This window comes from Python bivittatus, unplaced genomic scaffold, assembly GCF_059951505.1.
Source record: "Python bivittatus isolate LINGU-HERP-01145 unplaced genomic scaffold, Pbiv_v1 ctg000160_np1212, whole genome shotgun sequence".
Lineage (NCBI taxonomy): Eukaryota > Metazoa > Chordata > Lepidosauria > Squamata > Pythonidae > Python > Python bivittatus.
The window spans coordinates 4,411,839-4,437,720 of NW_028277076.1; the positions used below are offsets into that span (position 1 = coordinate 4,411,839).

Below are 25,882 nucleotides of genomic sequence, written 5' to 3' on the forward strand. Positions count from 1 at the left end.
GCGAGAGACGCTCGCAAGGCGCCGAGGAGAGGAGACGCCGCCGCTCCCTTCTGTCTGGTGCGCCGAGTGACGTCGCCCGGCGCGCGCCCGAGCGTGGAGCCCCGCCCCTTCCCGGGCGAAGGACCGCGCATGCGCGGCAGCGTGCCCCTCCTCTCTCCCCTCTTAACCACCCGCGCGGAGGAGGCGCCCCCCCTGGCCGCCCGGCGGGAGCGCGCCCGCCGCCGTGCCCGCGCGCTCGCGCCCGCCCGCCTTCCCTCGCCCGCCCGTCCGGCCCCTCCGCGTCCCTCTGGGGAGGCCGCGGCCCCCTCCGGCCTGGGCGCGGCCTGCGCGGCGGCGATGGAGTAGCTGCGGCCGGGGAAGGGCCGAAGCAAGGTGAGGGGCGAGGGAGCTCTGCCCCGTGCCGCGAACGGGGGCCTGGGCAGGGGCGGGGACGCGGCCCCTCACGACCCGGGCGCGTTCCCACGAGCGCCGAACTCGGGTTAGCCGCGCGCGAGGGGTGCCCCCCCCACTGGCGGGCCAGCTTTCCGCGGCTCGAGCAAGAGCCCGGCCTAGCACGGTGGGGGGGCTCGATGTCCAGCGGGGGGGCTCATGGGGGTGTATAACATGCATTCTCCCCCATTAATCCCCCAGCAGGAGCCCCCAGTAAGGGGGTGGGGTGCTGCGGGCACCCGTGCAGACAATGCATGCTGGCCTGGGGGTTTTGGGGTGCGGGATCGTGGCTTATCTTGGGGGTCCTGGGCTACCCTTGCTTTCCTTTTCCTTTCTCCTCCCCCCTTTTCCCCAAGGGGGGTGTAGAGAGTGACTGTGTGTGGGAAGCAGCAAGTTTCCATTGTCTTTAGCGCCCGTAGGAGCTGGGGGGTTAATGGGGGACAGGATGACGGCCAGGGAGGTCTCATTATTTTGTGTGTGGAGGGGGCTGGCGGGGCATTAGGAGAGAGCAAAAGTGGGGGGGGGTCTAGGCCAGGATCAACTGCTTGGGTGATGCTTGGAAAGGATAATAGGAACTATGTCAATTTCACTGTTTGTAAGTCAGTTTCACTGTTTGTGTGAGCTGCGGGCTGCTTTTCTCTCCTCTCTGGAACCAGGAAAGGCTTAAAGCTGGAAAAAACAAAAATGCAAACGCAGAATAAGCATCCTTTAAAAGGCATAATTGAAATAACCCACCAAGCAATAAAAGCAATAAAAAAGCTCAGTGGGAACCATCTAGAAATTGATTCGTTATTAAGGCAACAGGAAAGGAGAGGAGGAAAGGGATAGGCCAGGGTGGGGTTGGGTTGGTATGATTTGGGTATTGGGGGTGTGATTGTCGAGATTTGGGGTCTTTAGGCAGTTGAGGGTAATGGTTAGGACAATGGACAAGCTTGGATCCAAGATTTTACGAAGTGTATTTGGAAGGATTTCCTTCAGTCAGGAAAAGGTAATAATAAAAAGTGATACTGTTTTAATCATGATGCATGTTCTCTTTGATTTGTATCTGTGTGTACTGCAAAAATGTTGAGGGCTGGAATTGTGGCACCAGTTGTGGAAAGGAGATGTGAGGAGTCAGGAGTTGGATAAAGGAGGCCCCAATATGAGAGGGGGCTAAACCCATGTGAGTGGAGATCACAACAAATAATGTGTGTTGGGGGGAGGTTGAAAATGAAATAGGCAGGTCTATTGTAAGGTCTCTTAAGGAAATGGAGCACACACACACACACACACCCAGTGGAAAAGGGCTGAGAGAGCTGAAAGAAGTGGTCACAATAAGCATTAGTGTCCATAATTCGGGCGGGGAGGGGAAGCAGGGAGTGAAGACAACAGCCAAAAGAAGCTGCTCGCAAAGGGGGAGGATAGTGAGATTGCAAAAAGGAACGGGTGATGGATGAGGAGGAAGGTCTTGAGGAGATCTCCTTTGTTGTCTTTGTTGGAGAGCAAGCCTTCTGGCAGGAAAGGTGATCTGACACCCCTTTCACTCGACCCCCAAACATGCCGGCAGAAAAGGTAAGAGGTTTTACCACTTTTGCTTACTATTATCTTGCTTAAGGTGCCTGGAGCATCTGCTCAGTTCAGCCAGCCGCTGATCCCTCTTAGGGGTAGGATGAAGGAAAGAGCAGGGTGTTGTGCTAGTGGGAAGGCCTCCTGCCTTCCCTTGCTCTACTGTTTCTACTGCCCTTCTTTTGTTGTTGGGGAAATCAGTTGATAGCAGATGTTCCCCCTCCAGTCAAGAGTTTGGGACCTGTGCGTGTTATTAGAAATTACTTAACACATTAGAGCCAACATCTGCTGCAGAACCACAGTGACGAGCAAGGATGGACGTAACTACCCTTACTTAGTTGGCATGCTGGTTACCTTGTTTCTGTTAAGTTTTGAGTGTATACAGAATGTAAAACGTGGAGTATTTGGGTGGGTGGGTTTCAAACTGAGCTTTGTTTTAACCCATTCCTGAACCTTGACAATAAAAAACAAGTCTGCCCCCAGAGCTTCTGGGATGATAGAATCTGTGCTGGATAATCAGCTCGTCTTCCGAACTGTCATTTCAAAATGTTAGGCTGTGTTTCTTTTTTTCTGTTGTCCTTGCAGATGGTGGATGTTGATATCGGTGCTGGTGGGGATAACACCAGAAGAAAAATGGATGCTCTAACAGATAGTGCAGCTGAGATTGTTCCACTGGAACTCTATGATTCAGCTCGAGCCAAAATAGCTGCTAATCTGCAGTGGATCTGTGCTAAAGCTTATGGAATAGGTAAAAAAAAAAAAAAAACTCATTTTCCATTCTCCACCCTGGCTTCCCTCCCCCCCCCCCCGCCTTCTCATTAAATGGGTTTGGAATGATGCTTTTTTAAAATAGCCAACATGTCGAACTGTTTCTGCTCCATGCTTTGCCTGTGTCTTTAGAGACAGGCCTCTCGTTCTCGCTGTACACCCCCTTTCCTCGTCATGAATGGCCTGTAGAACACCCTGCCATGCGTTTTTGTTTCGCCAAGCAGCGCTCTCCCACACAGCACATAAAGGCCTGCAAGAACCCGGCATTTGTAGGACTTAACTCTGCAAGTCATTTTGGCAGATGCTGTTGCTAGTTCGTGGTGGTTCATAATGGATTCGATATTCTTAAAAAAAAAAAAACTTGTGGTATGCGGAAGGTTCAGTCATCCACCTTTCTTTTAAAAACCTGCAGCATTTGAATTCTAAAATGAAATGGTGAGGGCCATCCATCCCTTTTGTGTAGTATTCTGAGCGATGTGTATAAAAATAAAGGGAAGCTATTGACGGAAACTACCTTGCCTGGAAACTCCTGTGCTAGCCTGAAAGTGCAAATTGGGACCTTTCCAATTTCTTTCTTTTTTTTTCTTCCTTAGAGCACTCTTGCCAGCCTAGGTTATGCATTGCAGTAAATTCTTTTTGGCTGTTTTGATCTCTTGCTTTCTATCTTTTGAGCAAAGATTTCTGGCTATCTATTAGTGTTTTATGACTACTTATAAAATTGAAATAAATATGAAATATGTATTCAGTGTTAAAGAAATATCGATCTTTTAATCTAACTCTAATTTGCCAAATGCTCTAAAATGCTTAACAAATTAACGTTACCTTGCTTTGTAGTAGTGCTAAATGGCATACATTTTTACTGGCAGATGGCATTTATTTGTTTTCGGCTAGTGCGTTACCTTTTTGTTCTATAACTGTAAGAAACGTGCATGTGTTAGATTAAGATTGGGAGTGTTAACGAAAAGTTTCCTGCAGTGATGAAAGTACACTGCGGCCCCAGTAAACTGGAGTTTTAAAAAACAAGTTCATCATCGTATAGTCTGCAGCTGCAGTTTAGAAGATGGAAGCTTGTACTCCTCCATAATCATGGTTTGTCTGTTGGAATATTTTGTATCTGATTTTAAGAACAGTATCGTATAGTTTGGAGCCACTGATTGGCCCGCCCTGTGAAGGGAAAAGTTGTGTTTATGTTTATAACCTCCATGGGAACTAGGTTTGAATGATAGCACATGAAGGGTTATAGACATATCTGCTGGGGTTCGAGATCAGTGTTAGAAGCATCTGATTTTTATGAGAGTCATTTTGTCCCACAATTAAAGCCAGTGTCCTTATTTAACATTCTTCCATTGCTGTGAAAAATGCAATGAGCAATCTTACTAGAATCCTGAAATACGTCTGGCTTTCTAATCCAATGAAAACTTGATTTTACAGACCCCTGTTGAGTGGATTTCAGATGCATCAGACAGAATTTTATTCCAGATTTCTCCCTAAATAATGGGCCAAGTTTCCTATGCCTTCCAGATAATTGGCATAATTTCTGTCAATTTACATAATTTACATAATAATGTAATTGACATACTTGACTTCATTTCTGTCAGTTTGCATCTTGTCAATTACCAAATTTCAGATTTGATGTTTGGCTTTAAGGCTTATGTCTCCTCTCCCCCTGCCCCTGTGTTAAATCAAGGCTTTGCTTATTTGGACAAAATGGGCAGCAGCAGAAAGCTGCGTTTTAAATTATTTACTTTACAAGTGGATTTGGTAACAGGTGAGAGGAATAAAAGAGAAATCTGTAAATGTTGTCCAGTGTTAAAGGTCTTGGTAAATGCATATATCTGCCTGAAACTTTAACGTATTGTGAACTTTAAATGAAGCCTTGCTTTATATTGTTTCAGTATTTGATGCAGATTGATATTTGGTGTGGGATCTCCCCTGATGAACCCTAGAAAAGACTCCTTACATTGGAAGGAAAGACAGCATTATGGAGGGCCTGTTCCGTCATCGCCTTTAGTATAGCTGTATCATTATTATTGTTGTTTACTTACATGGTTTATGGCAAAATGTTAAGGGTTTTTCCACCCATTTTCTTAGTAGTTGAAAGTTCTTAGAAAGACTGGGGGATAAAGTACTTGGTAATTGGCTCCTTCCTTAATTCTTTAACTCATATCATCTAAGACGGAGTTCTGTAAAGGTGGGGAGACAGATTAATCTTTCCCCCCCCCATATACAGTATAAAATTATGCCCCTGTATCCCTCAAATTCCAGTCCTCTAAAAAGCTTTGCAAGGTTTCAGACTCATTCCATTTAGGAAGAATCCTGCTCCAATTAGATTTCTGTACAATCTCAGCCTAATGCAAGATTCTTCCAAGTGTGAAGCAAGCACCTACTTTTTAATGTTTGGATGGCGCTACTGAAAGTAATTACTTTTGAGATGCATGTCAAATTGTCCTTAATTTTGTGATGACATATAACTCTGTCTTGTGCTCGCATGTGGTGTTTCCAGAGAGCCTCTAGGACAAAGGAGCAGGTATCTAGAAGCTGTTTTCAGATGAAAAAGGGTGAACAAGCTGAAACATAATCCTGAAAAGGCAGAAATGCAGCTGATGGGAAAGCTGGCAAATCTGGATAAAGGTGTTGAACTAGTTTAGAGTTTGGTGGCCCTCCTGGGCTTGGAGCTACATCTCTTGCTGTGATGTCCAGGAATGCCTTTCACAGAATGAAGCTGGAGTGCCGGTTGCAGTCCTATCTCAGTGTAGATAACTCATGCACAGATTATAGATTGCATCCAAGCTAGACTACTGCAGTTTGGATTATACCTGGTTGCCTCTGAAGTTTTCATTTGATGAAGCCAGCATGGCAAAGTGGTTAAAATGCTGGATGAGGACTGGGAGACCCTCAAAATGACTTTGGGTCGGTCATTCTTTTTAATCCCAGCCTACCTAACAGGTTGTTGAGGGGAAGAATTGGAAGAGGGAGAGCTGCAATGTCCTGCAATTCCTGGAGAAAGGTGGAATCAAAATCTAACAAAAATGAAATAAAATAATGAAGCAGCTTAGACCAAGCTTCTCATGAACTGGCTGTTTTTCACTTCCATGTTCAATCTGAAGCCTAGGCTTTTAAATGATAAACAAGTTACTTGAAAATTGGCTCTGTTGATCTGCCTAAGTTTTATAATTTGCTCTGCAGGCCTTTTCCCTATTTTCTGATGCTACATATTACATGGCTACTGAGGATGTTCAGTTTTCTTTGGATTTTCTTTGGGAGCGGGCTTAGAGTTCTCCTTGTTTGCTAGTCACTAACATCAGTTCCCATTCTCTGCCAGGCTACTGCTACTACTATTATTTAAATTTATGTGCTGCCCAACTCCCAGCAACTGGTCCATCATCTGTCATTTGAAAATAACAAATCAAAATAGACTAATGTATAGTCTTTCTATCCATTGATAGATATTTACTCTACAGTTACATTTTTAATATTGGATTGTCTATAGCTCGTATTACAAAATTATAAAAACAGAAGCTATTTGACCTCTGGACTATTTATAAAAATGATGTATAACAAGTGACTTGGTATGGTTACTTTCTGTTAGTGGTGTTTCATCCTGTGACTCTGAAATTCATTTCCTCCTGTCTTCTCCTCGGTGAAAGTTTGATGACCTTTTTATTTGACTAGTAGATTAGTACAGGTCTGGTTATTTTACCTACTGTCCTTGAGATTGGTAGTTTTCAGGTTAGTGTTTGTATTAATGATGGATATATGCAGATTCTGTTCTGCATATAGGAGGATTTATTGTTCCTTCCAATAAATGTGGTGCTCGTGTTTGGTTTGGTTTAGTTCCTCATTTGGTGTTAGTGGTTGGTTACTGTGTTGTATTTTATGGTCTTTACATGAATCTGCCACGTTACGTTGTCAAAAATCCCAAGACATTTGCTCTCAGCGCCTTAACTTTATAATAATAATAATTTGGGTTTCTCTCTCCCCACGTTGCTTTAATGATGTATCTGCCTGATGTCAGACAGTCTGGGCAGTTAACAATAAAACTTACAATATTTCACTGTTTACAGTCTCATGAAATTATACTTTACACCTGTTTTATTAATCTAACAGCGAGGTAAGCCGAAAATAATATACGAACAGTTTTTCCTTGCAGTCTTCATTTTAGATCTGTATTCTGTTTTGGGCACCTCGGTATCCCAACAAAAATAAGTAGGAATAGATATTCTTCTGATCGCACACAACAGTTTAAATGTTGTTCATAAAACAACTAGATAAATTTTAAAAACACTTTTCGCATCTGTTGATAGAGTTAAATGATTGGAGAACGAGGTTTCAGGTGCCTGACTGTGACTGAAATTCATAAACAGCTGCTGTTTGCTTGAGATTTAAGAATCATATGGATATTTTATTGCTTAGTCAGTGTAGCCTAGATTGCACAGTAAAGTGCCATGAGATGAAACCCAGACTTGTATTGCTGTGGCTTAGCTGTGATTAATAGCGCTAATATTTGCTAGTTTAAAGGTGAGAAGTGTAAGCACATTGCCCTTACCTTTTCTAGCTTCCTCTCAGTATCTCAGATACACAGGGTCCTCATGCAAATATATTTGAACATTTATAGACCTGCATTTGTACTTGATTGTGGTGTGCTATGTTAGGGACTAGATTGATAGAAATATTGTGGTTGATTAGCAGAGCATTATTTACTGCACGTATTCAAGAATGACACTTCCACCCCTCTGAGAAGTTACTTTCCTCTCATCAATTTTTAAAATAAGGAATTTTTTCCCCCTTAATCTTTGATTAAGCTGCTGGTCAACCCTTGGCTTTGTTGTGTCAATACCAGTTCTCTTGTTTGAACTCACTTGTCTTTTTATTTCAGATAACATCCCAGAGGAATTGAAAGATCCCTTTTATATAGACCAGTACGAGCAGGAGCATATTAAACCGCCTGTCATCAAGCTGTTGTTATCCAGTGAGCTATATTATCGTGTCTGCAGTCTTATTCTGAAAGGGGATCAGGTGGCGGCTCTGCAGGGACACCACTCAGTCATCCAGGCTCTGTCTCGGAAAGGGATTTACGTCATGGAGAGCGATGACACGCCTGTGTCCGAATCCGATCTCAGCTCTGCGCCAATCAAAATGGTTAGTTTAAGAAAAAAGAGAGTTGAGGTCTACTGTTCTGCGCTTCGGTTTTCTTTGTTTTCTGCTTCCCCTTGTAGATCCCTGAAGTGTGGCCAGTCCTGAACTGGCCAACCCCCTTTCTCGGTCTTCTTGAGAGGTGATTGAACCCAGCATGTTTTTTGTCCTGTAGAGTCCTCACATGGCGATGATTGATGCTCTGATGATGGCGTACACTGTAGAAATGATCAGCATTGAAAAAGTAGTTGCAAGCGTCAAATGTTTTTCTACGTTCAGTGCCTCAAAGGAGTTGCCCTATGATCTGGAGGATGCAATGATATTCTGGATTAATAAGGTAAATCATGGGCTAGTTTTATTAAGTTTTATATGGAAGTCTCTGTTTATCTGTAAATACCAGCATGGGATCTGCAAGCAGGGTACAATTTGTGTTTCTAATATTATTGGGGGGGGGGAAGTGTTTCTCTACAGTAGCTAGGCAGTAGCTTCACCTAATATTGTAACAAAAGTCTCCTTGCTTCTAAGCAACACGTAAGAAACCTTGGAATAAAGAAAATTAGCTAGCGCAGGAGATCTACGAGCTCCAAAAACTGAAGAGTTAATCTGTGTGTACTCTGTGTAAAATCTTTTTCTCATGCTTAATTCTGATGCTTGCATTTCTGAAAATAAGTCTGTAATCAGAGATACTGGCCTTAATTTTGAGAATGCATTGGAAATCGTGGTTGGGAAATGAAACAGTGGAAATCCATATACTTAGGTCTGAGAGTAATTTTGTTTTCATGGCTTTGGGAATGTATTGTGATTCCTTAAATTGACCATAAGAGACTCAAGATAACGTTCAAGGTAAAGGGAATTAATACTGTGGAGTGTTGGTGTATATGCACACAATTTGAGACCATTTAGTTGTTTGATATATATATTTTTTTGGCAAGTTTATGCCAGATTTTGAACAATATGACAAGGGAGTACGTTGAATAGGATGATGAGATAACGGTTAAAAATTCTTGTAAACGTTTTCTAGCAAAATAACACTACTTGCTTATTGTGGGGCAAAATGATCAGATTGGCCCTATAGCAGGATTAGTAATTAAGGAGATACCTCTGTTAAATTTAAGGATTGTACATCTCTATTCCTTTCAATTGGAATGACCTAAACCTGTGCCTAGCTCATAAATGAAATTATGAATAAAAAAGCATGATGCAATTTCTGCTGGGTTTGTATTTGTTGTGTGTAGAGCATGTGTATTGGATATGGAACATATGAAAAGCAGCACGATATGTTGCTTTAGAGGACTTAAGCTGTCAATGGGAGAAAGTCAGTGTTTTGGTGGGAAAACAGTAGGTGAATAAGAAAGAATTCAGTGCACTTTTATAGAGTGCTGTGGAGGCTGTTTCTATAAAGAACAGCTAGCTGTCTGTCTGAAAGAGAAATCATAGAAAGAGAAAGATGTCCCCATCAACCTTACCACAATACTAAGAATCATAGAATTAGAGAGGATGCCGGTATCTGAAGAGACAGAGAGAGTGTGTGTGTATGTATCTGAAGTACCTATATTGCTAGGAATTTGAAGTTTCTAATTATATTTGATTATCAGCTGGATTGGGTTGTAAGAAAAAGAAAGCGAAACATATGATTATGGATAGCCAGAAATAACAAGGCCAGGCGGCCATGAATTTTAGCAGTTAAAAACAACAACAGGGAAAGGAATACGGTTGCCATCATTACCTTTTTCCTCTGCTGTTTTAGGTGAACCTAAAAATGAGAGAGATCACAGAAAAAGAGATTAAATTAAAACAGCAATTACTGGAAAGCCCAGGTCATCAAAAGGTAAAGCGCATTAGATGAAATGGGATGTTTAATTGATTCACGTGGCTGTTACTTGGAAGCAAACCTCTTTGTTTTTCATTTGCACATCCTCTACAAAATCACTTTATTGTTCCTGATGCTCCTGATTTTTTTTTCTTTTTTTGTAAATCCGCCCATGTATATGGAGCGCTTTTGAACACTTAGAGATTTCACTCCAGTAGTGAAGGCAGCTCTGGGAGTGTGCAGATATGCCAAGGTTTCAAAATGAATGGAGCTCGGAGGCTACTCTGACACTCTAATTTAGAACTTTAGTTTATGTTCCACATTTTATTTATTTTTACTTTTTATTTTACCATATTTGTTTATCATATTTTCCAGATCTGTTTAAAGTATCTCTTAAAATTGTTATCTTGTTTAAGCATTGATACTTCATCTTGTGGGAGAGGTAATGTAGTCTTGAGACAGAGGACAATAGGAGGTCTCAACATCTACTCCAAAGACCTTGCAGGTTCACATTTGCAGTAGACGTTGATTTGAAGCAGTATAGGTCTTCTCAAGCGCTAAGAGAAGTAACCTTTGTGGAATTATTCAGAAGAATTAGCAGTGCATGTATACAATCCTTCCCCTCTTTTGTCCCCTTTAAGTATTAGAAGTTACTAATATAATATATGTTATTACACTTCCAATATTGGAGAATGTGAGAAGCACCAAGCACAGTAGTATGGCTGTGGATGTGCAATGCTAAATCCTGCTGAGGTGTTCTTAAGGGGTGTGGAAAAGGCTGCTATTGATCTTTCATATTGCACAATAAGACTCTTAAATGAGTTCCAAGTGATTCTTAAAGATGCTATCTTCTTGAGTACTCTAAACATTTCAGTGTCAAACCTATTTGCAATATGAAAGTGTGACCGGATGAGGCTCATGTAAGGATTGCTTATAACATGCTCTGATGATGTTCCTCTCCTGTTCCCACGTTCCATTCCCTGCTTCCTGAACAGTCTCCTTCAAAATGGTATTGGAAATTAGTACCTGTAAGTGAATTAATTCTGTATGAGAGTTGTCATCCACAAAACCATGGCTTTTAATAGGTCTTTTATTTGCTTCCATTTAAAGTGCCGCGTTCACCACTTGCAATGTTTTCTTGGCTTCGGGCATTTTTTAAAAAGAAAATGTAGATTCCATTCCATGATTCTACGTACTGTACATGAAGCATACATCACTAGGCAGATTTCAGAGTTGCCGATACTGAGAGTCTAGAATGGGAGGCAAGGAAATTCTAGAGCTGACTGAATCCCTATTTCAAAAGATTCCTTCTGTGCAAGCATTAAGGTGAAGCTGGTCAGTTTAAAGTAATTTGGGTCTTGCCTTCCCTGAAAATAAGGGAATCGATCTATATATTTCGACTTTACATGGCTTGGTTTGGAAAACTTGCTTCTGATGAAAGTGTCTCACCCTCTCCAAATTCTTGCATATCATGATATCTTAAGAATGTTTTCCTTCAAACACCTAAATGCATCGTTCTTTCACAAAAAACAACTCTTCAGGGTTTTACATTCCTACGTCTAAGACAGATTCTCATTTGGCTGAATTTAGAGTTGCCTTGTTTGAATATGGATAACAGAGATGTTTCATCATGGTCCTTCTAAATCCTTCCGATTCTCTCACTAGTCTTTGTTGAGCCTACACTTGCAGCTCTGATTCAATTGCTCAGTTAACAGGAAGTTTAGATTTCCAGCTGCCTGCGGCTTAAAATACACTGTTTCTGAGCAGTGTTAGCGACAGAATGCTAGGGTTTCATAAACGTTGAGTTGGACAGATTCTGACAGGAGGGCATCCACTGCTAATTAAGAATAGCAAGTGGCTGTTGCATTTTGGAAAAGTTACCGCAAGCCCGAGGCCATATCCCAGCTTATAAGCATGGGGTTTAAAAAGTTTGTTTAGTACAACGTTATCTTCTCGTGCAAGTTCCGCTATAACGGTCCATTGATCTTTTCCTTTTGCAAAAGAGTATTTCATGTAAAGGTCAGCAGATTCTGCCCCTCCCAAATTTTATTAGGTAGCATAAAAAGCTTGCCACCCCATGCAAAATCCCTCTGGTTCATTACGATAGCTAAAATTAAATCCACTTTAGACCTCCAAATGAAGTCAGAGTTCAGGATTCAATTGAAAGCCTTGATTTTACAAGAAGTCTCAGCAATTTGGATAGAAATCTTAACTCCCGTTTTGCTGCTTCAGCTTGTGAAGCAGAGAGACTAGAGTGAGGACTTTAAGCCAACCAGTTCACCTTAGTGTGGAAAATAATCATACGCAAGATTTAACGGGTATTATGACATGAAATTGAAATTGTGTATATTTCTGATTGCCATCTAAAGCATGCGATGATGATGATTTGCTTAAGGCTGATACAGTGCATGCCTTACTGAGTGCATGAAACATCTGGTGGCTTATGCTCCATAGTACAGTATGATTCACATCACATTTCAAGTTTGTGGAGAGTCCCAGGCTGGAGGAAAAGCAGAACTTTACAAAATCTCACAACTCAAGTATTCATATGCGACCTTTGCCCCATGGATTAGAATATATTCCTCAGTAAAGGAACAAGATATATTCCTTTTTGCAATATCATGTCAAGATTCGGCAGAGCTCTTGCCTAGCTTACTTTAAATGAAACCAATTTTCAAATTCAATACCAATTCTGTAATGCTGTTGCATTTTTCTCCTCTCTCGCTCAGAGCTTTTAACCAAGCAAGATTGATTTGCAAAAATAATCTCTCAGCCTTTACTTTCCTCAAATATTTCATACAGAGACATAGCCTTACTTAGCTGAATAGCAATTTTGTGTTTTATGTTTTGGATAAAAATAGTTATTGAGAACAGTGGTATAGATCCGGTAAGTATCAGTTAAAGGCTATAAGATGAATGTGGTCTGAATACAATGTCATGGAATATTACAATTTATTATTTTTTTTACTTTGCTTTTCCTGCTAAACTGGAAGAGTTTTCAGCTGCATCTGGTTTTATGCAATGTTATGTAGTGGCCCTTGAAGTTTTAATTTATATATTTAAATAGTGTGTGAAGAATCTATGGAGATGCTCCGTATGTTTAATTAAAGTTTTTAGCTTTGTTGTACGCCGCCCAGAGTCACCTGCGGTGAGATGGGTAGCTATATAAATTGGTTTAATAAATAAAAATAAAATACTGGAAATGGTCATTGGGAGATTATTCTTAATTTTTTGTCAGAAACAACTTATAAGCTAAGTGAGTTGTTGATTTGGCGCACAGCAGCACCAGAGATCAGATTAATAATTAAATTAGTATGTGTTGATAGTGGGAGGAAGAAGAGATATACCGTTGTAATGAAAATGCTAATTAGATTATTACAAACCTTTGCCCATTCTGAACTTTGTATCTTTTTTCTGTGTGTTTCTCAAAAAGAATAGTTACTTATGTATTCTTAAAAGAATATTAGTTAGGTTTAGGGCAGGGTCTGCTCTTAGAAAAATGATGCCAAAATTAGCAAGGAGGTATTCACAAAATGAAATGCTGTAACAGCAAAATGCTTACAACGCCTTGTAAATAGAAGGTTGCTGGTTTGAAAAAGGGTGGAAATATTTTAGAAGAGCCCGGGTGGGATCGGTGGGGACTGTGTTGGATGGAGAGTGGGGAAGATGGGTTCTAGGCCAGCCTCAGCCCTGGAATCTCATTGGGTGGCTTTGGGCCAATCCCAATCGACCTCAAGGGTTGTGGTGCAAAAAACGAGCTCTGAATAAAAGGTGGGGTATAAATCTAACAAGCAAATGAAACCTAGTTTTATTAAAAAGCCTATTATTATTCTAACTGAATCAAAAAGTGTAGTTTAATCAGCACCAAGCAGCAGGAAGAATCTGGGCTGTACTTTTGACCACAAGTTCTGTCTTCCCCTCTCAGGTACGCTACCGCCGAGATCACCTTTCAAGTCGGCAGTTGCCCTTCTTTCCGTTGCTTGAAGACCTGATGAAGGATTGCAGTGATGGTGCAGCTTTACTGGCTGTAATCCATTATTATTGCCCTGAACAAATGAAGCTTGATGGTACGTTGACAACAGAGTTTAAAAGAAACCCAGTTTCCAGATACTGCCTGAATGGAACATGAGGAGATGCCAGAGTGTCTTTAGAATGACATTTGAATAACTGTGGTGTCCCTTATAACTCAGTCACATTCAAGGGACTGATCGAGTCTAACCTGCTTGGTGTTAGTACCGTTGATTGCAGTGGGAAATATCAAGCCCACGTTAAACCATCTTTCTGGTTGAAATTAATGGGACAAAATTGCTTAATTTCTTCTCAGATCAGAATTCTGCAGAAAAGATACCAGTTTCTTTGTCTTTATGGACAATTGAGGTACCTTATGATGTATAGTTGTACAAAAGTTTCTTAAATAAGGGTGTTCCTCCCAGATTACTCCTTTGGGGACTTGTGATGTGTCTTCCTGGCTGCTTCTTTAGACAATATTCAGTTCCCATCTCCAAGCAGCCTTCCCCAGTCTGGCATTTTCTGGATGGGTTTCAAGTCTTAGAATTTCTTTCATTCCCATTGGTTAGGAAAGAGTGAAAGTTACTGCCGTAGAGTAATGGCGTTTTTGAGGATCACTAGAATACCTTCGTTATCTGAAAATACTGATTAATAGAACAATCCTGAAAGTGTCCATCTTCTTGGTTACCTTCTTTCTCATCAAGATATTTAAAACCCAAACTTACACGACTCATTCTTTAGCCCTGTTCTTTTAATTCTTCACTGAAACTAGCCAGAACCTCTCTCTTCTCAGGCCTACGATATAACTTTTTCACAATCCAATAGCGCGAATCCTATTTGGTGTCTTTGCCAGAAGATAGAAAACTGCTTGCTTTCCTAAGACTTCCATGGCATGTTCTTCAGGGAAGACATTATGAACCATGGAAACTGAGAGTTGATTCTCAAGGCTATTTGTGGTCATTGTCTTGTTTCTTCCTTACAACTCCTAGAAATCTGCCTGAAAGAGGTAACATCGATTGCAGATAGCATCTATAACATTCAGTTGCTTCGAGAATTTGCAAATGAGTATCTCAACAAATGCTTTTACCTTACTTTGGAGGACATGCTGTATGCCCCTTTAGTTCTAAAGGTAAGAGAGAAAGCAATTACACACTTTTCAATAATGCAGCAGCAATCTGTTTATATTCCTTTTTTTCCCCCCCTTCCCTAGCCCAACGTAATGGTTTTCATTGCCGAATTATTCTGGTGGTTTGAGAACGTCAAGCCAGATTTTGTGCGTCCCAGGGACCTTCAAGAAGTGAAAGATGGTGAGTAATTTGCTGATGGTAACAAGGAAATATTCCAATAGAATTGGTTTCTTTGTCTTCACCTTGTAGGATGTTCTCAAGTCTTAATTTCCAAAATGGCAAATTGGTCTTTTTTGTCAAGACGCAAAAAGTTGCTAAAGAGGAGGGACAGATCCCTTTCAGGCCCCTTTAATGCAGAGTCTGGAAAGTGGAGCCAAAATGCCCATCTCCCTCCTTCCATTCTGCCACTGCTTCTCCCAGTAGTCAGTGACAGCAAGTACCTTGCATCTGTCCTCTATAGGAGTGCCTGAAGAAGAAAATGCATATTATTCCACTCCTCCCCTACCTAAAGATGGAGTTCAGTCTGCCAAGAGTTGCCCTTCAGAGTCTGTTCTGGAATTGTAAAGATGACCTCATGATAGTTGGCTCGCACTAGAGAAACTGGAGGTGGTTCATGATCAACAACTCCGTCATAATTGGAGCTTTTCCCAACCCGATGCCTTCCAGATACAAGCTGGCTGGGACTGCTGGCAGTTGAAATCTAATCTGTATCGGGGGAAGATGGCTTTTAAGCTCCTTAGATGGAAGCAAACTCCTTGGTTCCTTTTTCATCTTTGATTCCTGTTGCAGTTTTTGAAACCACTCAAAGGGGTTCCCTGCTGGAACTCTCCTTAGGAAATTTTGGAATGGTTTTCTTTTAAAAATGGCAGATCCCTCGCACAGGTTTGGAGGTGCTGCAGTTGGGCCTTCTGCTCCTACCCCTTTACACTTAGCAGATCCTTTAGATTTCTTTTCTGAACTTTTGGGGCTCCTGATGGCTGGAAGGCTGTTTCAATGAATACTAACCCTGTGATCAAATGTTTTAGCTAAAACCATGCTGCAGCAGAAAAGCAGCCGCCCGCCAATACCCATTTCCAATGCCACAAAGCGGAGTTTCATGCCAAGTCCAGCTGTTTCCAGTTCCGCTGATGTACAGCCCCCAACTCAGGTCCCGCTGGAGACTTGCAACAGGTATTACCAATATCCTGAAATATTTTGATATTCCCTTTTTCGGTTGCTCCACCCTGTCTTGCTTTCCTCAAAGGTTTTAGGGCTCTTACACAGTTCTGTGGGAGAAACCTAACCAGCTGCAGCTCTTTGGGCTATTAGTGGTAGAGATACTAGTTTGGCTCTTCTGCTTACTCAGACTTGTTATCCTGAATTATTTTGCTGTGAAATAATAACTGGCCTGCTGCCTCTTTCCATAATTTCCAGTGGGGCAACTAACTGTATGGACTCGATGCTCTCTTTTTTTTACCTGAGCCAGAATAGCGCTCTGCTTGAAGCTCATAAGTTTATGAGCTTCAGGGTTTATACTGTTGAACTGTTTATCTTCATTCTGTGGTGGGTTGATTTTACATTTCTTGGTATAATGAAAACTGATTTTATTATTATTCATTAGAATTTTCCTAGCTTTACCCCCATGAACAGGTTACCTTTGGATAAAGCTTAAAAGCCAGTTCCCAAGGAAATGTTGCTTGGCTATCCACTTGCTTGTAGTAAAAACGTAATGTCGTCTTTGAGTCAGGCTTGATTCCTGAGGAGGTTCCAAGCACACTTCTGGTTTCTTTGGCTCCTGATGACGTTGGACATTGTGGAAGTGGTTTGCCATTGCCTTGTGGATGTCTTTTTAACTTCCCAGTCTAGCTTGGGATTCTCCAAGAATTAACCAGGTCCGGCCCTGGAAGCTAAGATTAGTAGCAGAACATGTCAATTAGTTCTGATTGGATTGGTAGCTTTTAATGGACGTTCTGCTCGTGTCTACCTAAGGCTGGGAGAAGCATCAGGGTGCCTTGCCATCCTTCTTTTGCAGTAGCACTTAACCGCCATCCTCACACCCATATAAATCAGGAAAAGAAATCCTTCTGCCGTAGCCGCCAAGTGACACTCTAAGTGGGCTCTGAGAAGCATAAAGAGGCAAATTTAACTGAGTTGAAGGCAGGCACAGTTCACAATAAAATTAGGTAACCTACCAAGAACATGAACTGGGCAAGGGGAGTAAGAAGCTACATATTTCAGCTGGTTGGCAGAAAAGTTGTTCTCAGAATTTATTTTCTAGGTTTATTCTTTCCTTTGTATCTTGGCCCAAGTAATTTGGACTTTCATGTTGTCCTGGTTTCCCTGGGGTTATCTGGTCCTGCGTTTGAAATGCTTCGTGCAATAATCTTGTAGGACTGCTTTCCTGTCTCGGTCACTTGATTCTCCCTCATCAAATTACAGTAATTAATTCTGAAGGAAGGACTCTTGAGGCCTGGATTCTTATTCACTCCTCTTTCCTTTTTTAAAAAGCTTGCTCTGTGTTAAGACCACGTGCTTGGTTAGCTTAAGTAGAACCTCTCGATCTGAGGTCGCTGCTTGAGCCTGGTTTTAGGTGGAAATCCCTGACTTCTTTTAACTGTGATTTGTATTTAGGAAAAAGGCTTGGAAGTGGCCTAGCGATAGGTGTTTTCTTGCTTATTGCAGCATTGTTTCTGTTTGAAAAGAAAGCCTGTTATATCCTGGGTGATCTCTGGTGTGTTTTCAAACAGTGGCAAAGGAAGTCCTGCCTTCAGCCCATCACATCCCTTGCTGCCTTTAAGGCAGAAGCAACAGAAGTCGCTGCAGGGGGAAGACAGTTCAGGTAATTGGCTAATTCCTGTTCTCGTGATTCTTGCATGATGTGCAAAGGTCTCATGGCTGCAGAAGGGGCATTTTTGGAACTTGGTCATTCTGAAAATAATTCAGCATGACTAACAAAAGCAGTGCTTTTATAGCAGTTTTAATACTGCCCTTAGAATGAGGACATTCATTCGTTCATTCATTCAATTTATATGGCCGCTCATCTCACACTCATGACTCTGGGTGGCTAAAAGAGTTAAAAACAGCACAGGAAATGAGAGATGGCAACCCTCATCTAAACTGCACTTGGGTGAAAAATTCACCAGTGACAAACCCAACCGCTGTATAGGCTCAGCCACGTCTCCTGATCCCCAGGCCCGGTGACAGAACCGTGTCTTTAAGGCCTTACGAAAGGCCAGCTAAGTCGGGGCCAGTCTAATCTCTGGGGAATGCCATTCCATGGCACCAGGCACCATGACAGACATCCTGCTTAAAACATATAATGATTGACATAATATGCCTTTATAAGACCTCTACTTCTCAGGCTGCCCTGGTTAGCTCACTGGGAGCTTCTGAAACCTTTCAAAAGGCATTAAAGATCTGGCTCTCCCCCCAGGCACTGGATCAGGGAGTGGTCCAATCCTGTTGGCTGAATTTTTGCTTTATGTCCTTATGCTTTCAGGTTTTTATTATCGGCTCACTGGGTTGCTTTTAAATGGACCTAATTGTTGTTTATTAGTTACGTAGGCTGCCCTGAGTCGTGTTTTGAGCAGGCAGCTGTATAAATAGAATAAATAAATAAAACATATATTTTTTAAAAAGCATTTAAGTATCAACAAGTATGTTGATAAAAGATTGTGTGATTTCTTGGTTTTTTTTAGATCAACGGCATCGATCTAATTCCTTGACTCGGGTAGATGGGCAGCCTCGGGATTCAATTCTTGCATGGCCAGAGAAGAAGCAAAGGTAAAATGTGTCAGATATTTTATGGAGTAGCCAATTTAAAATAAGATAGCCTGCACTGAAGTTGAACCAAATCATCAGTGATAGATTTCAAATCCCTGTGAGTTGCCTGTTAAAGGAAGTAAAAGAAACAAACTTCAACTGCAATCCATAAACCTGTAAAGTTTTTTAGGCATTGAAGTATAGTCCTGTTTGTCCAGATTTGGTCAACTCTGATACCGTATTCCTTTCCCCTAAATTTTTACTTTGCATGTAAAATGCTCAAAATAAATGCATTTTCTCCTCTCCCCAAACCATACTTCTAATAGTTGGTTGTCTCTTTTAGGCCTCTTTCACAACCAACGCCCTTTGGTCTTCATCATACGGCAAGCAGCGATGCTGACCCCAGTTCTGGCGATAGCATCAGCTTGGCCAGGTCAATCAGCAAAGATAGCCTGGCATCAAACATTGTCAACATCACTCCAAAACAGCAACTTCCATCTGCTCCTGTGAAAAACAACGGGAAAAACTTGCTGAATAATGTTGAGATAGAGGATGAAGACGAAGAATTGATCGCCATAATCCGCCCCGATGCCACCCCAAACCATGGCAGCCTTGAACTTCAGAGCGTGCCAGCTCGATCACCTGGCTTGGTTGCCGCTGCCTGGACTCAGAAATCACAAAGTGAGGTTTCAGGAAACAAGCCAGAGAGCTTTTTCCTGGAACCTTTAATGCCTGCCGTTTTACGACCAGCAAAGGAAAAACAAATCATCAATAAGGAGGATGAGTGCGGAGAAGGGAAAGCGAGAGGCTACGTAACCAAGAGACCGAGCGAGGGGCACACGGCTTTAGTCCGCAAGAAAACCAATAGTAGCCATGGTGATCACAGCCTTAATAGGACTTTTAACCTGGCTTCCAGTTCTGAACTAACCGTGATTGCGGGCCCCAGTGTGGCAGATCCGCTTGTACACTCAGAAGTCAGAATAGAACCCTTTTGCCCCCAAGCAAGCAGCAGTTTGGAGCCTTCATCTCGAGAGCAGCCTTCAGGAGGTTTCTTCCTTCATGCTGCCAAAGCAGAGGAGGCCATGATGAGCAGCACAAACGTCGGCTACCTGAAAAGCCCCAATTCCCACATTGCAGATACCTCATGGACAATAGTCAGGCAAGATTCTGACTCGTCTATTCTAGATATGGAGGAAGCTGACCAAGACTTAGTGGCAGATGACCATCCTCTAATTGCCAAGTACATAGGAGAAGAGGAATCCGCAAAGCTTCAAGAAGACATGAAGGTCAAGGAACATGAAGATAAAGATGACGCCAGTGGGCGTTCAAGCCCATGCCTGAGTACAATTTCCCAGGTTAGTAGTGTGTCCATGACTAGTGGGAGTGCCAGAATGACTAACTTTGCTGAGCGGAAGCTTCAAAGACTGAACAGTTACGAGACAAAATCCAGCACAAGTAGCTCACAGAAAACCACACCAGATGGATCAGAGTGTTGTCCAGCTCCACTAACCACCTGGAAACAGAAGAGGGAGCAGAGTCCCAACAGACAGAGCAAAGATAACGTTAATCTCCTGGCTTCTGAGCTGGTGCAGCTTCACATGCAGCTGGAGGAGAAGCGAAGAGCAATAGAGGCTCAGAAGAAGAAGATGGAGGCATTGTCAGCCAGGCAGAGGCTAAAACTGGGTAAGGCGGCATTCTTGCATGTGGTGAAGAAAGGGAAAGGTTCTGATGTTTCTCTGCCACTTAAGCCAGAACCCTTCACGAAAGAGTCCTCTGGGCACAATGGGGAAGGCATGGAGGAGGATGCTTTGAATTCTAAAACAGAGGCGTTCCTTACGAAAGAGGAAGTGGGTGAGGATGTTCTTGATTCTCATGAAATGTCCAAAGTGAAGGTTCAGGAAACAGTCGGTTTTGTTGAGCAGAACGTTTCTAGAGAGCCCACCATCAATGAAATTGAGAAAAGTAAGATGATTTCTGCTGCTCTTCTAGAAGAGAACATTGAATCTGCTGACATCAACGAATGTGATCTTTCTATCGAAAAGCTTAATGAAACAATCAGTACCCTTCAGCAAGCTATCCTGAAGATTTCTCAGCAGCAGGAACTTCTCATGAAAGCCCCAACGATGTCGACAACAAGGGGGAGCTCTCAGGACCAAAAGACAAAAGCCCCCATTCACTTTGTGGAGCCCCTCTCTCCTACTGGCACAAATAGTCTCCGCAAACCACCTCGGCTTGGTCAAGGCCGGAGTCCCCGTTCAGGAAGGCCATCTGAACTAAAAGTGGCCAAGGACCGCCAGCATACCATGCCTCGCATCAAGACTCCAACTCCTAGCGTTGACACCTTACCACATTTAAGACAATTTCCATTGAACAATTCATCCAAGATGCCAGTTGAAACGGCTCTTGAAAATAACCTGGATCCAGGTAGCACTCCGCAGGAGAAACTTTCCTTTGAGAGTTACCGGCTCTGCGATGATAATCAGCGGGGGGGATTTGTTTTGTCCTCTTCCAGAGACACAAACATCCTCTCGGAAGCGATCAAGGATGTGAACAGTAACGTTGAAGACTTTCACCTTACTTGTTTTGATGTCTCAGGAAAAGAAAACATTCCTGTGGAAGAACCGTTGAAGAGCAAAACTAGCCTTATTGAAGTAGACCTCTCTGATTTAAAAGCACCTGATGAAGAAGTAGAAAGCCAGAGCAGCTCTTCTGATTTGATCAGTGAAATGGACCAGAAGTCAGGCGTTGGGTTCTTCTTCAAGGTAAGAATGACCAAGGCCAGAAAACAGCTTTTAGCAACTCCTCTTCCTATCCTAACCCTGTTAGATTTGGAGACATGGGTGCAAGGAACAGATTGTTTTTATTTTACTGGCAAAATCATTGTATCGTTGTGGTGTGTTTGTTTGTTCAGGAAATGTTTTTGGAGTGAAATTGTAACTTTCTGTCAACAAACAACTTGACAGCAATCAGTTATCATGCAAAAGGGTCCGTTCCAAGTTTTGGTTAGCATGTATCCATATACCGTTATAGTCAGCTGAATAATGGTTTCATTAGTGGGATACTGTTTAAAGGAAAAGATAATCTCCTCTAGCATTTGGCTAATTTGAGCATGGTCTTAACTTGGTTCTCTTTCGGAAAGCCATAAGATGGTATACCGAAGCGTTCTCCAATCTGAGTACTGCAGGGAATAGATTTCAGTTCTTAGAATTCCCCAGCCAACATTGGCATGCAGAGAACTCTGGAAGTTTTAAGACCATAGATTTGGGGCATGCAGGGGGAAGAAGGCTGTGCTAAAACTTCTGCTGTGTCTTGTGCTTTCCTGTCATTTTGGGTGCATAGTAATTAAAAGGTAACAAGGAAGAAGCTTGTTCTTGAGGTGTTGACGTGATCAGTAGATGCTAGTCTGTTTACTACATGCATATATGCGTCTCTCCTGTTTTTTTCGCCTCAACAGTGCTCAAAACTGCAAACTTAGGAGTTTCCAGGTGCAAAACAGATCTGCTTAGTTGAATCTGTGCTGGTCAAAGACCAAAATAAAAATGCTGTATTGTTTAGTTTAAGAACTTTCAGATTTAAGCTTAGGAGTGTAAAGATCTTGGGAGATCTACCGGCTAGCCCATGGGTTAGCTTCTGCAGTTCACTGTGAATTGAAGAAATGGTGACTCTGTGGTTAGGACAGCCACTGTCAGTGTATTTTTTCCCTATTGGCCCAGGCAATACTTTGACATGTCTCCGCTTTCTAGGATGAACAGAAAGCCGAAGACGAGCTGGCGAAGAAACGGGCAGCTTTTCTCTTAAAGCAGCAACGCAAAGCCGAAGAGGCGCGGCTTCGAAAACTGCAGCTCGAGGTGGAAGTTGAACAAAAGAGGGACGAAGCCCGGTAAATACCGTATCTCTATAAGGAAAGATAAAGGGGGTTGGGTGGGGGGCGTGGGGCCATTTCCTTTTGCTTTGGTTTTCTCTCCCTTCCTTGAGAGTCTGGAATCCACCCTTGCTTTTGCAGTCGTAAAGCTGAAGAAGACCGTCTGAGGAAGGAGGAAGAAAAGGCCCGCAGGGAGCTCATCAAACAAGAGTATTTGCGGCGAAAGCAACAGCAGATTTTGGAAGAACAGGGCTTGGGGAAGCCCAGATCCAAAGCGAAGAAGCCACGGCCAAAATCTGTCCATCGGGAGGAATCCTACAGTGACTCGGGAACCAAGTGTTCCTCTACTCGTAAGCCACAGCCCCAATTTTGGTTTTCGTATTGATCTGGTGAAGCTCTTAATCATTTCTATGTGCTTACAACTTCTCCCCTTTTCTCTTTTGGTCAGCTGATAATCTGAGCAGTGCCCAGTCAGGTTCTAGCTTATCCTTGGCATCTGCAGCAACAACTGAGCCTGAGAGCATTCATTCAGGGGGCACGCCTTCCCAGAGGTAAGAGCACCTGTAAAGAGAGAGTTTGGGGCTTTGGGAATAAAAGAGGGATGTTTCCTGTGTGCCTTGTTTGACCATGGACCAAGAATTTCAACTGGTAGGTAACGGTGTTTCATCTGGAACTACAACTTCAGTCCACCTCCCCTCTTTTTGACAGTGAAGTGAAAAGTGGGAGGAGGTTAGGTTTGGTGTGTTTGCCCTGGGTAGGTTTTGTTTTTGTTTTTTTTCTTTTGGCCAGATATGATCCATGAGAAAACATGGATCATGGAATTGCGTTTCTTTTGGCAGAGTGGAATCAATGGAATCCTTGCCCATCTTGAGCAGGAACCCAAGTCGAAACATGGAGCGAGACTGGGAAAACACTTCAACGGCGTCTTCAATTGCCTCCGTGGCAGAATATACAGGTAAAGCGATGGATCTTAGCTGCCTCCCCAAAGCCTTGCAATTTGATCCCTAGGGCTTTGAGTAGGAATACCGGTGCCACCATTTGGTGAACCTGGACGAGCGGCCCAGGGCTCAACTTCCATCAGCTCACCAAAAGGGAAATTCCATGGTTGAGTTGGAGGTTTGAAGTTTGCCATCGCTTTTGAAACAAAAGGGCAGGGCGGCGGGAAGCTTTTAAAGGGATACTTGAATGGAATGAATGATTTACCTGCTTAAAAAACCTTCTCTTTCTAGGGCCAAAGCTATTTAAGGAGCCCAGCAGCAAGTCGAACAAATCCATCATTCATAACGCCATCTCGCACTGCTGCCTGGCGGGAAAAGTGAATGAGCCTCATAAGAATTCCATCTTGGAGGCAAGCATTTCTCAGGGCGTTTTGGTATCAATCGGTCCTCTGTAATCTGTCCTACAGCACGTTTGCCCGAGTCCCAGGAGGAGAACGTAAATCTGCCCTGCTTATTTGGGGAAGGATCAGTGGCAGCCTGTTAAAGGAGGCTGATGGGCACACACTTTGCCCTGAGCTGCTATGTAGGGTGCATTCAGGGTGGGGCATGACGTGAGCCCAGACAATTGTGGTTTATAAACTAGGGGTTATGGCTTACTGTAATACAGGAGCCTTTCCAGTTGCGACAAACTCAACATATCCTAGTTAAACCTGTAAGTAGCCTCTGCTGGAGCTCAGTCCAGATGAAAATTACCCTATTGCAGGGTTGCCATTGGGAAGCCTGGCTTGAAGCTGCTGGCCCTCCTCTTAGGTTTACACGTGGTCAGCAGCCTTGTAGATTCCTTGAATACTTTGGTTTTTTCTGGCCCTCAGTTTTCTTTTCCGCCTGCAGGAACTGGAGAAGAGCGAGGCCAACCACTACATCATTTTATTCCGTGATGCTGGCTGCCAGTTCAGAGCACTTTATTGCTACTACCCTGACACAGAAGAAATCTACAAGCTGATAGGAACCGGGCCAAAGAGCATCACCAAGAAAATGATAGACAAGCTGTATAAGTACAGCTCGGACCGAAAGCAGTTTAACCTGATTCCGGCCAAAACCATGTCCGTCAGCGTAGACGCTCTGACGATTCACAATCACTTGTGGCAACCGAAGCGACCCGCAGTGCCAAAGAAGACCCAGACTCGCAAATGACTAGGTTTCTGCGGGAGAACTGGGGTAGATTTCATCGTTGGGTATGAAACGAGCAGAACCATAAACCCTTTTTTTAAAAAAAAAGAGAGAGAGAGAGAGAAAGCGGCTTCTCAAACATGGATGCAAGGAAAGAGTGATGGAACGACTTCAGTGGTTTTTTTGCGGGGCTGAAACTTGTTGGTTGGCTCGATTTGGTATGAATGACAAAATGGCTGTTACACGCATTGCTAATTTCCTGCGGCTTTTCACAAGAGGGAAGTTCCCCGTGGCAAGATCTGAAGCTGCGGATTTACTTTTTTTTACTTGAAGCTCTTCATTGGTACCAGTTGGGATTCTTCGTTCCTTTCTTTCTCCCGGTTCTACACTCCTGCAAAAAGCAAGCTGTCTCAAAGTGGTGAAGCTGCCTTTAGGAGAAAAAGAATGGACCAGGCAGTGGGGGCGGGCAGGTTTTCCAGAAGAAAGCTTTAGGAAAAAGTGACTTTTTCCCTTCTCGACTCCTAAGGACTTGATTAACACACAAACCTAATGGTACTGCATACATACTGCCAATGTTAAGCCAGGCTCTGATTTCTTGGGGGGGGGGGGAGAGAGGGGCAGCCCAGCCCAGCCCACCACGCCATCTGCTGCTCAGTTTACCTACAGTATCAATTTCTTGATATGCACTGAAAGATGTAAAATCAGTCTTTTTTTCTTAATTAAAACAGAGGACATACGCAAATTGTGATGGCTTGCAAACCTTCTGGGAACACACAATCATGATGAAGCCAACAGGTGCTACGGCTGGATTCGCTATCCCTCATTTGAAACTTGAGACATGCCGAACGGAATACAGTCAACTTCGGTTTTCTGATTCCATTAGTATCCTAATCTCCCCCCCCCTTTTTTTTTTTGGGTCTTTTAAAGACAGACCCTAGTAATAGTGGAATGTTTTTCACTCCAAGCACGTTAACTCCGTTGAGTGGTGCACTTGATATCACCGATTCTGATGCTTTTTAAATCATGTCCTGAACTGTAATGCTACTTTGTCCTGTCTGTCTGTCTGTCTTTGCTGAATGAGCAGCGTGCTCTTAAGATGGAGTGGTTTTTTTTTTTAAGTTTTTCGCGGGAGGTCTTTTTAATTTGGGAGGGGAACGCAATATACAAGTACCTACAAAAGCCAACTGATTTCCCTATACTAGCAATTTTTAAACAAATCTGTATTTGTTTTGAAAGCTCAAAGATGGCTTTGGGTTTCTTCCCCCCCTTTCATCTTGAAATATTAAATCTTGAGTTAAAACCTTTAAACCTGTGTGTGCTTTCACCTTCCAAAAATAACCCCTCTTCACAA

General features: G+C 42.7%; 1 protein-coding gene and 1 long non-coding RNA gene across 2 annotated transcripts; one reads left to right on the top strand and one right to left on the bottom strand.

The window, feature by feature from the left end:
• Window positions 1-113: 113 nt before the first annotated feature.
• Window positions 114-25,452, top strand: CAMSAP1 (calmodulin regulated spectrin associated protein 1). The gene is made up of 18 exons (XM_025172218.2): window positions 114-372; window positions 2,560-2,722; window positions 7,619-7,881; window positions 8,051-8,212; window positions 9,623-9,703; window positions 13,611-13,752; window positions 14,683-14,822; window positions 14,904-15,000; window positions 15,846-15,990; window positions 17,547-17,638; window positions 18,498-18,582; window positions 18,905-21,323; window positions 22,305-22,441; window positions 22,565-22,773; window positions 22,872-22,974; window positions 23,263-23,378; window positions 23,653-23,771; window positions 24,253-25,452. The coding sequence occupies exons 2-18, from the start codon at window positions 2,560-2,562 to the stop codon at window positions 24,553-24,555; spliced, it is 4,776 nt and encodes a 1,591-aa protein (XP_025027986.2). The 5' UTR covers window positions 114-372; the 3' UTR covers window positions 24,556-25,452.
• LOC112541676 (uncharacterized) lies at window positions 8,092-18,965 on the bottom strand. Its single transcript, XR_015797290.1, has 3 exons — window positions 18,879-18,965; window positions 9,602-9,628; window positions 8,092-8,179 (listed from the first exon to the last, which is right to left on the bottom strand). It is a non-coding gene; the product is annotated as an uncharacterized LOC112541676 (long non-coding RNA).
• Window positions 25,453-25,882: the final 430 nt, after the last annotated feature.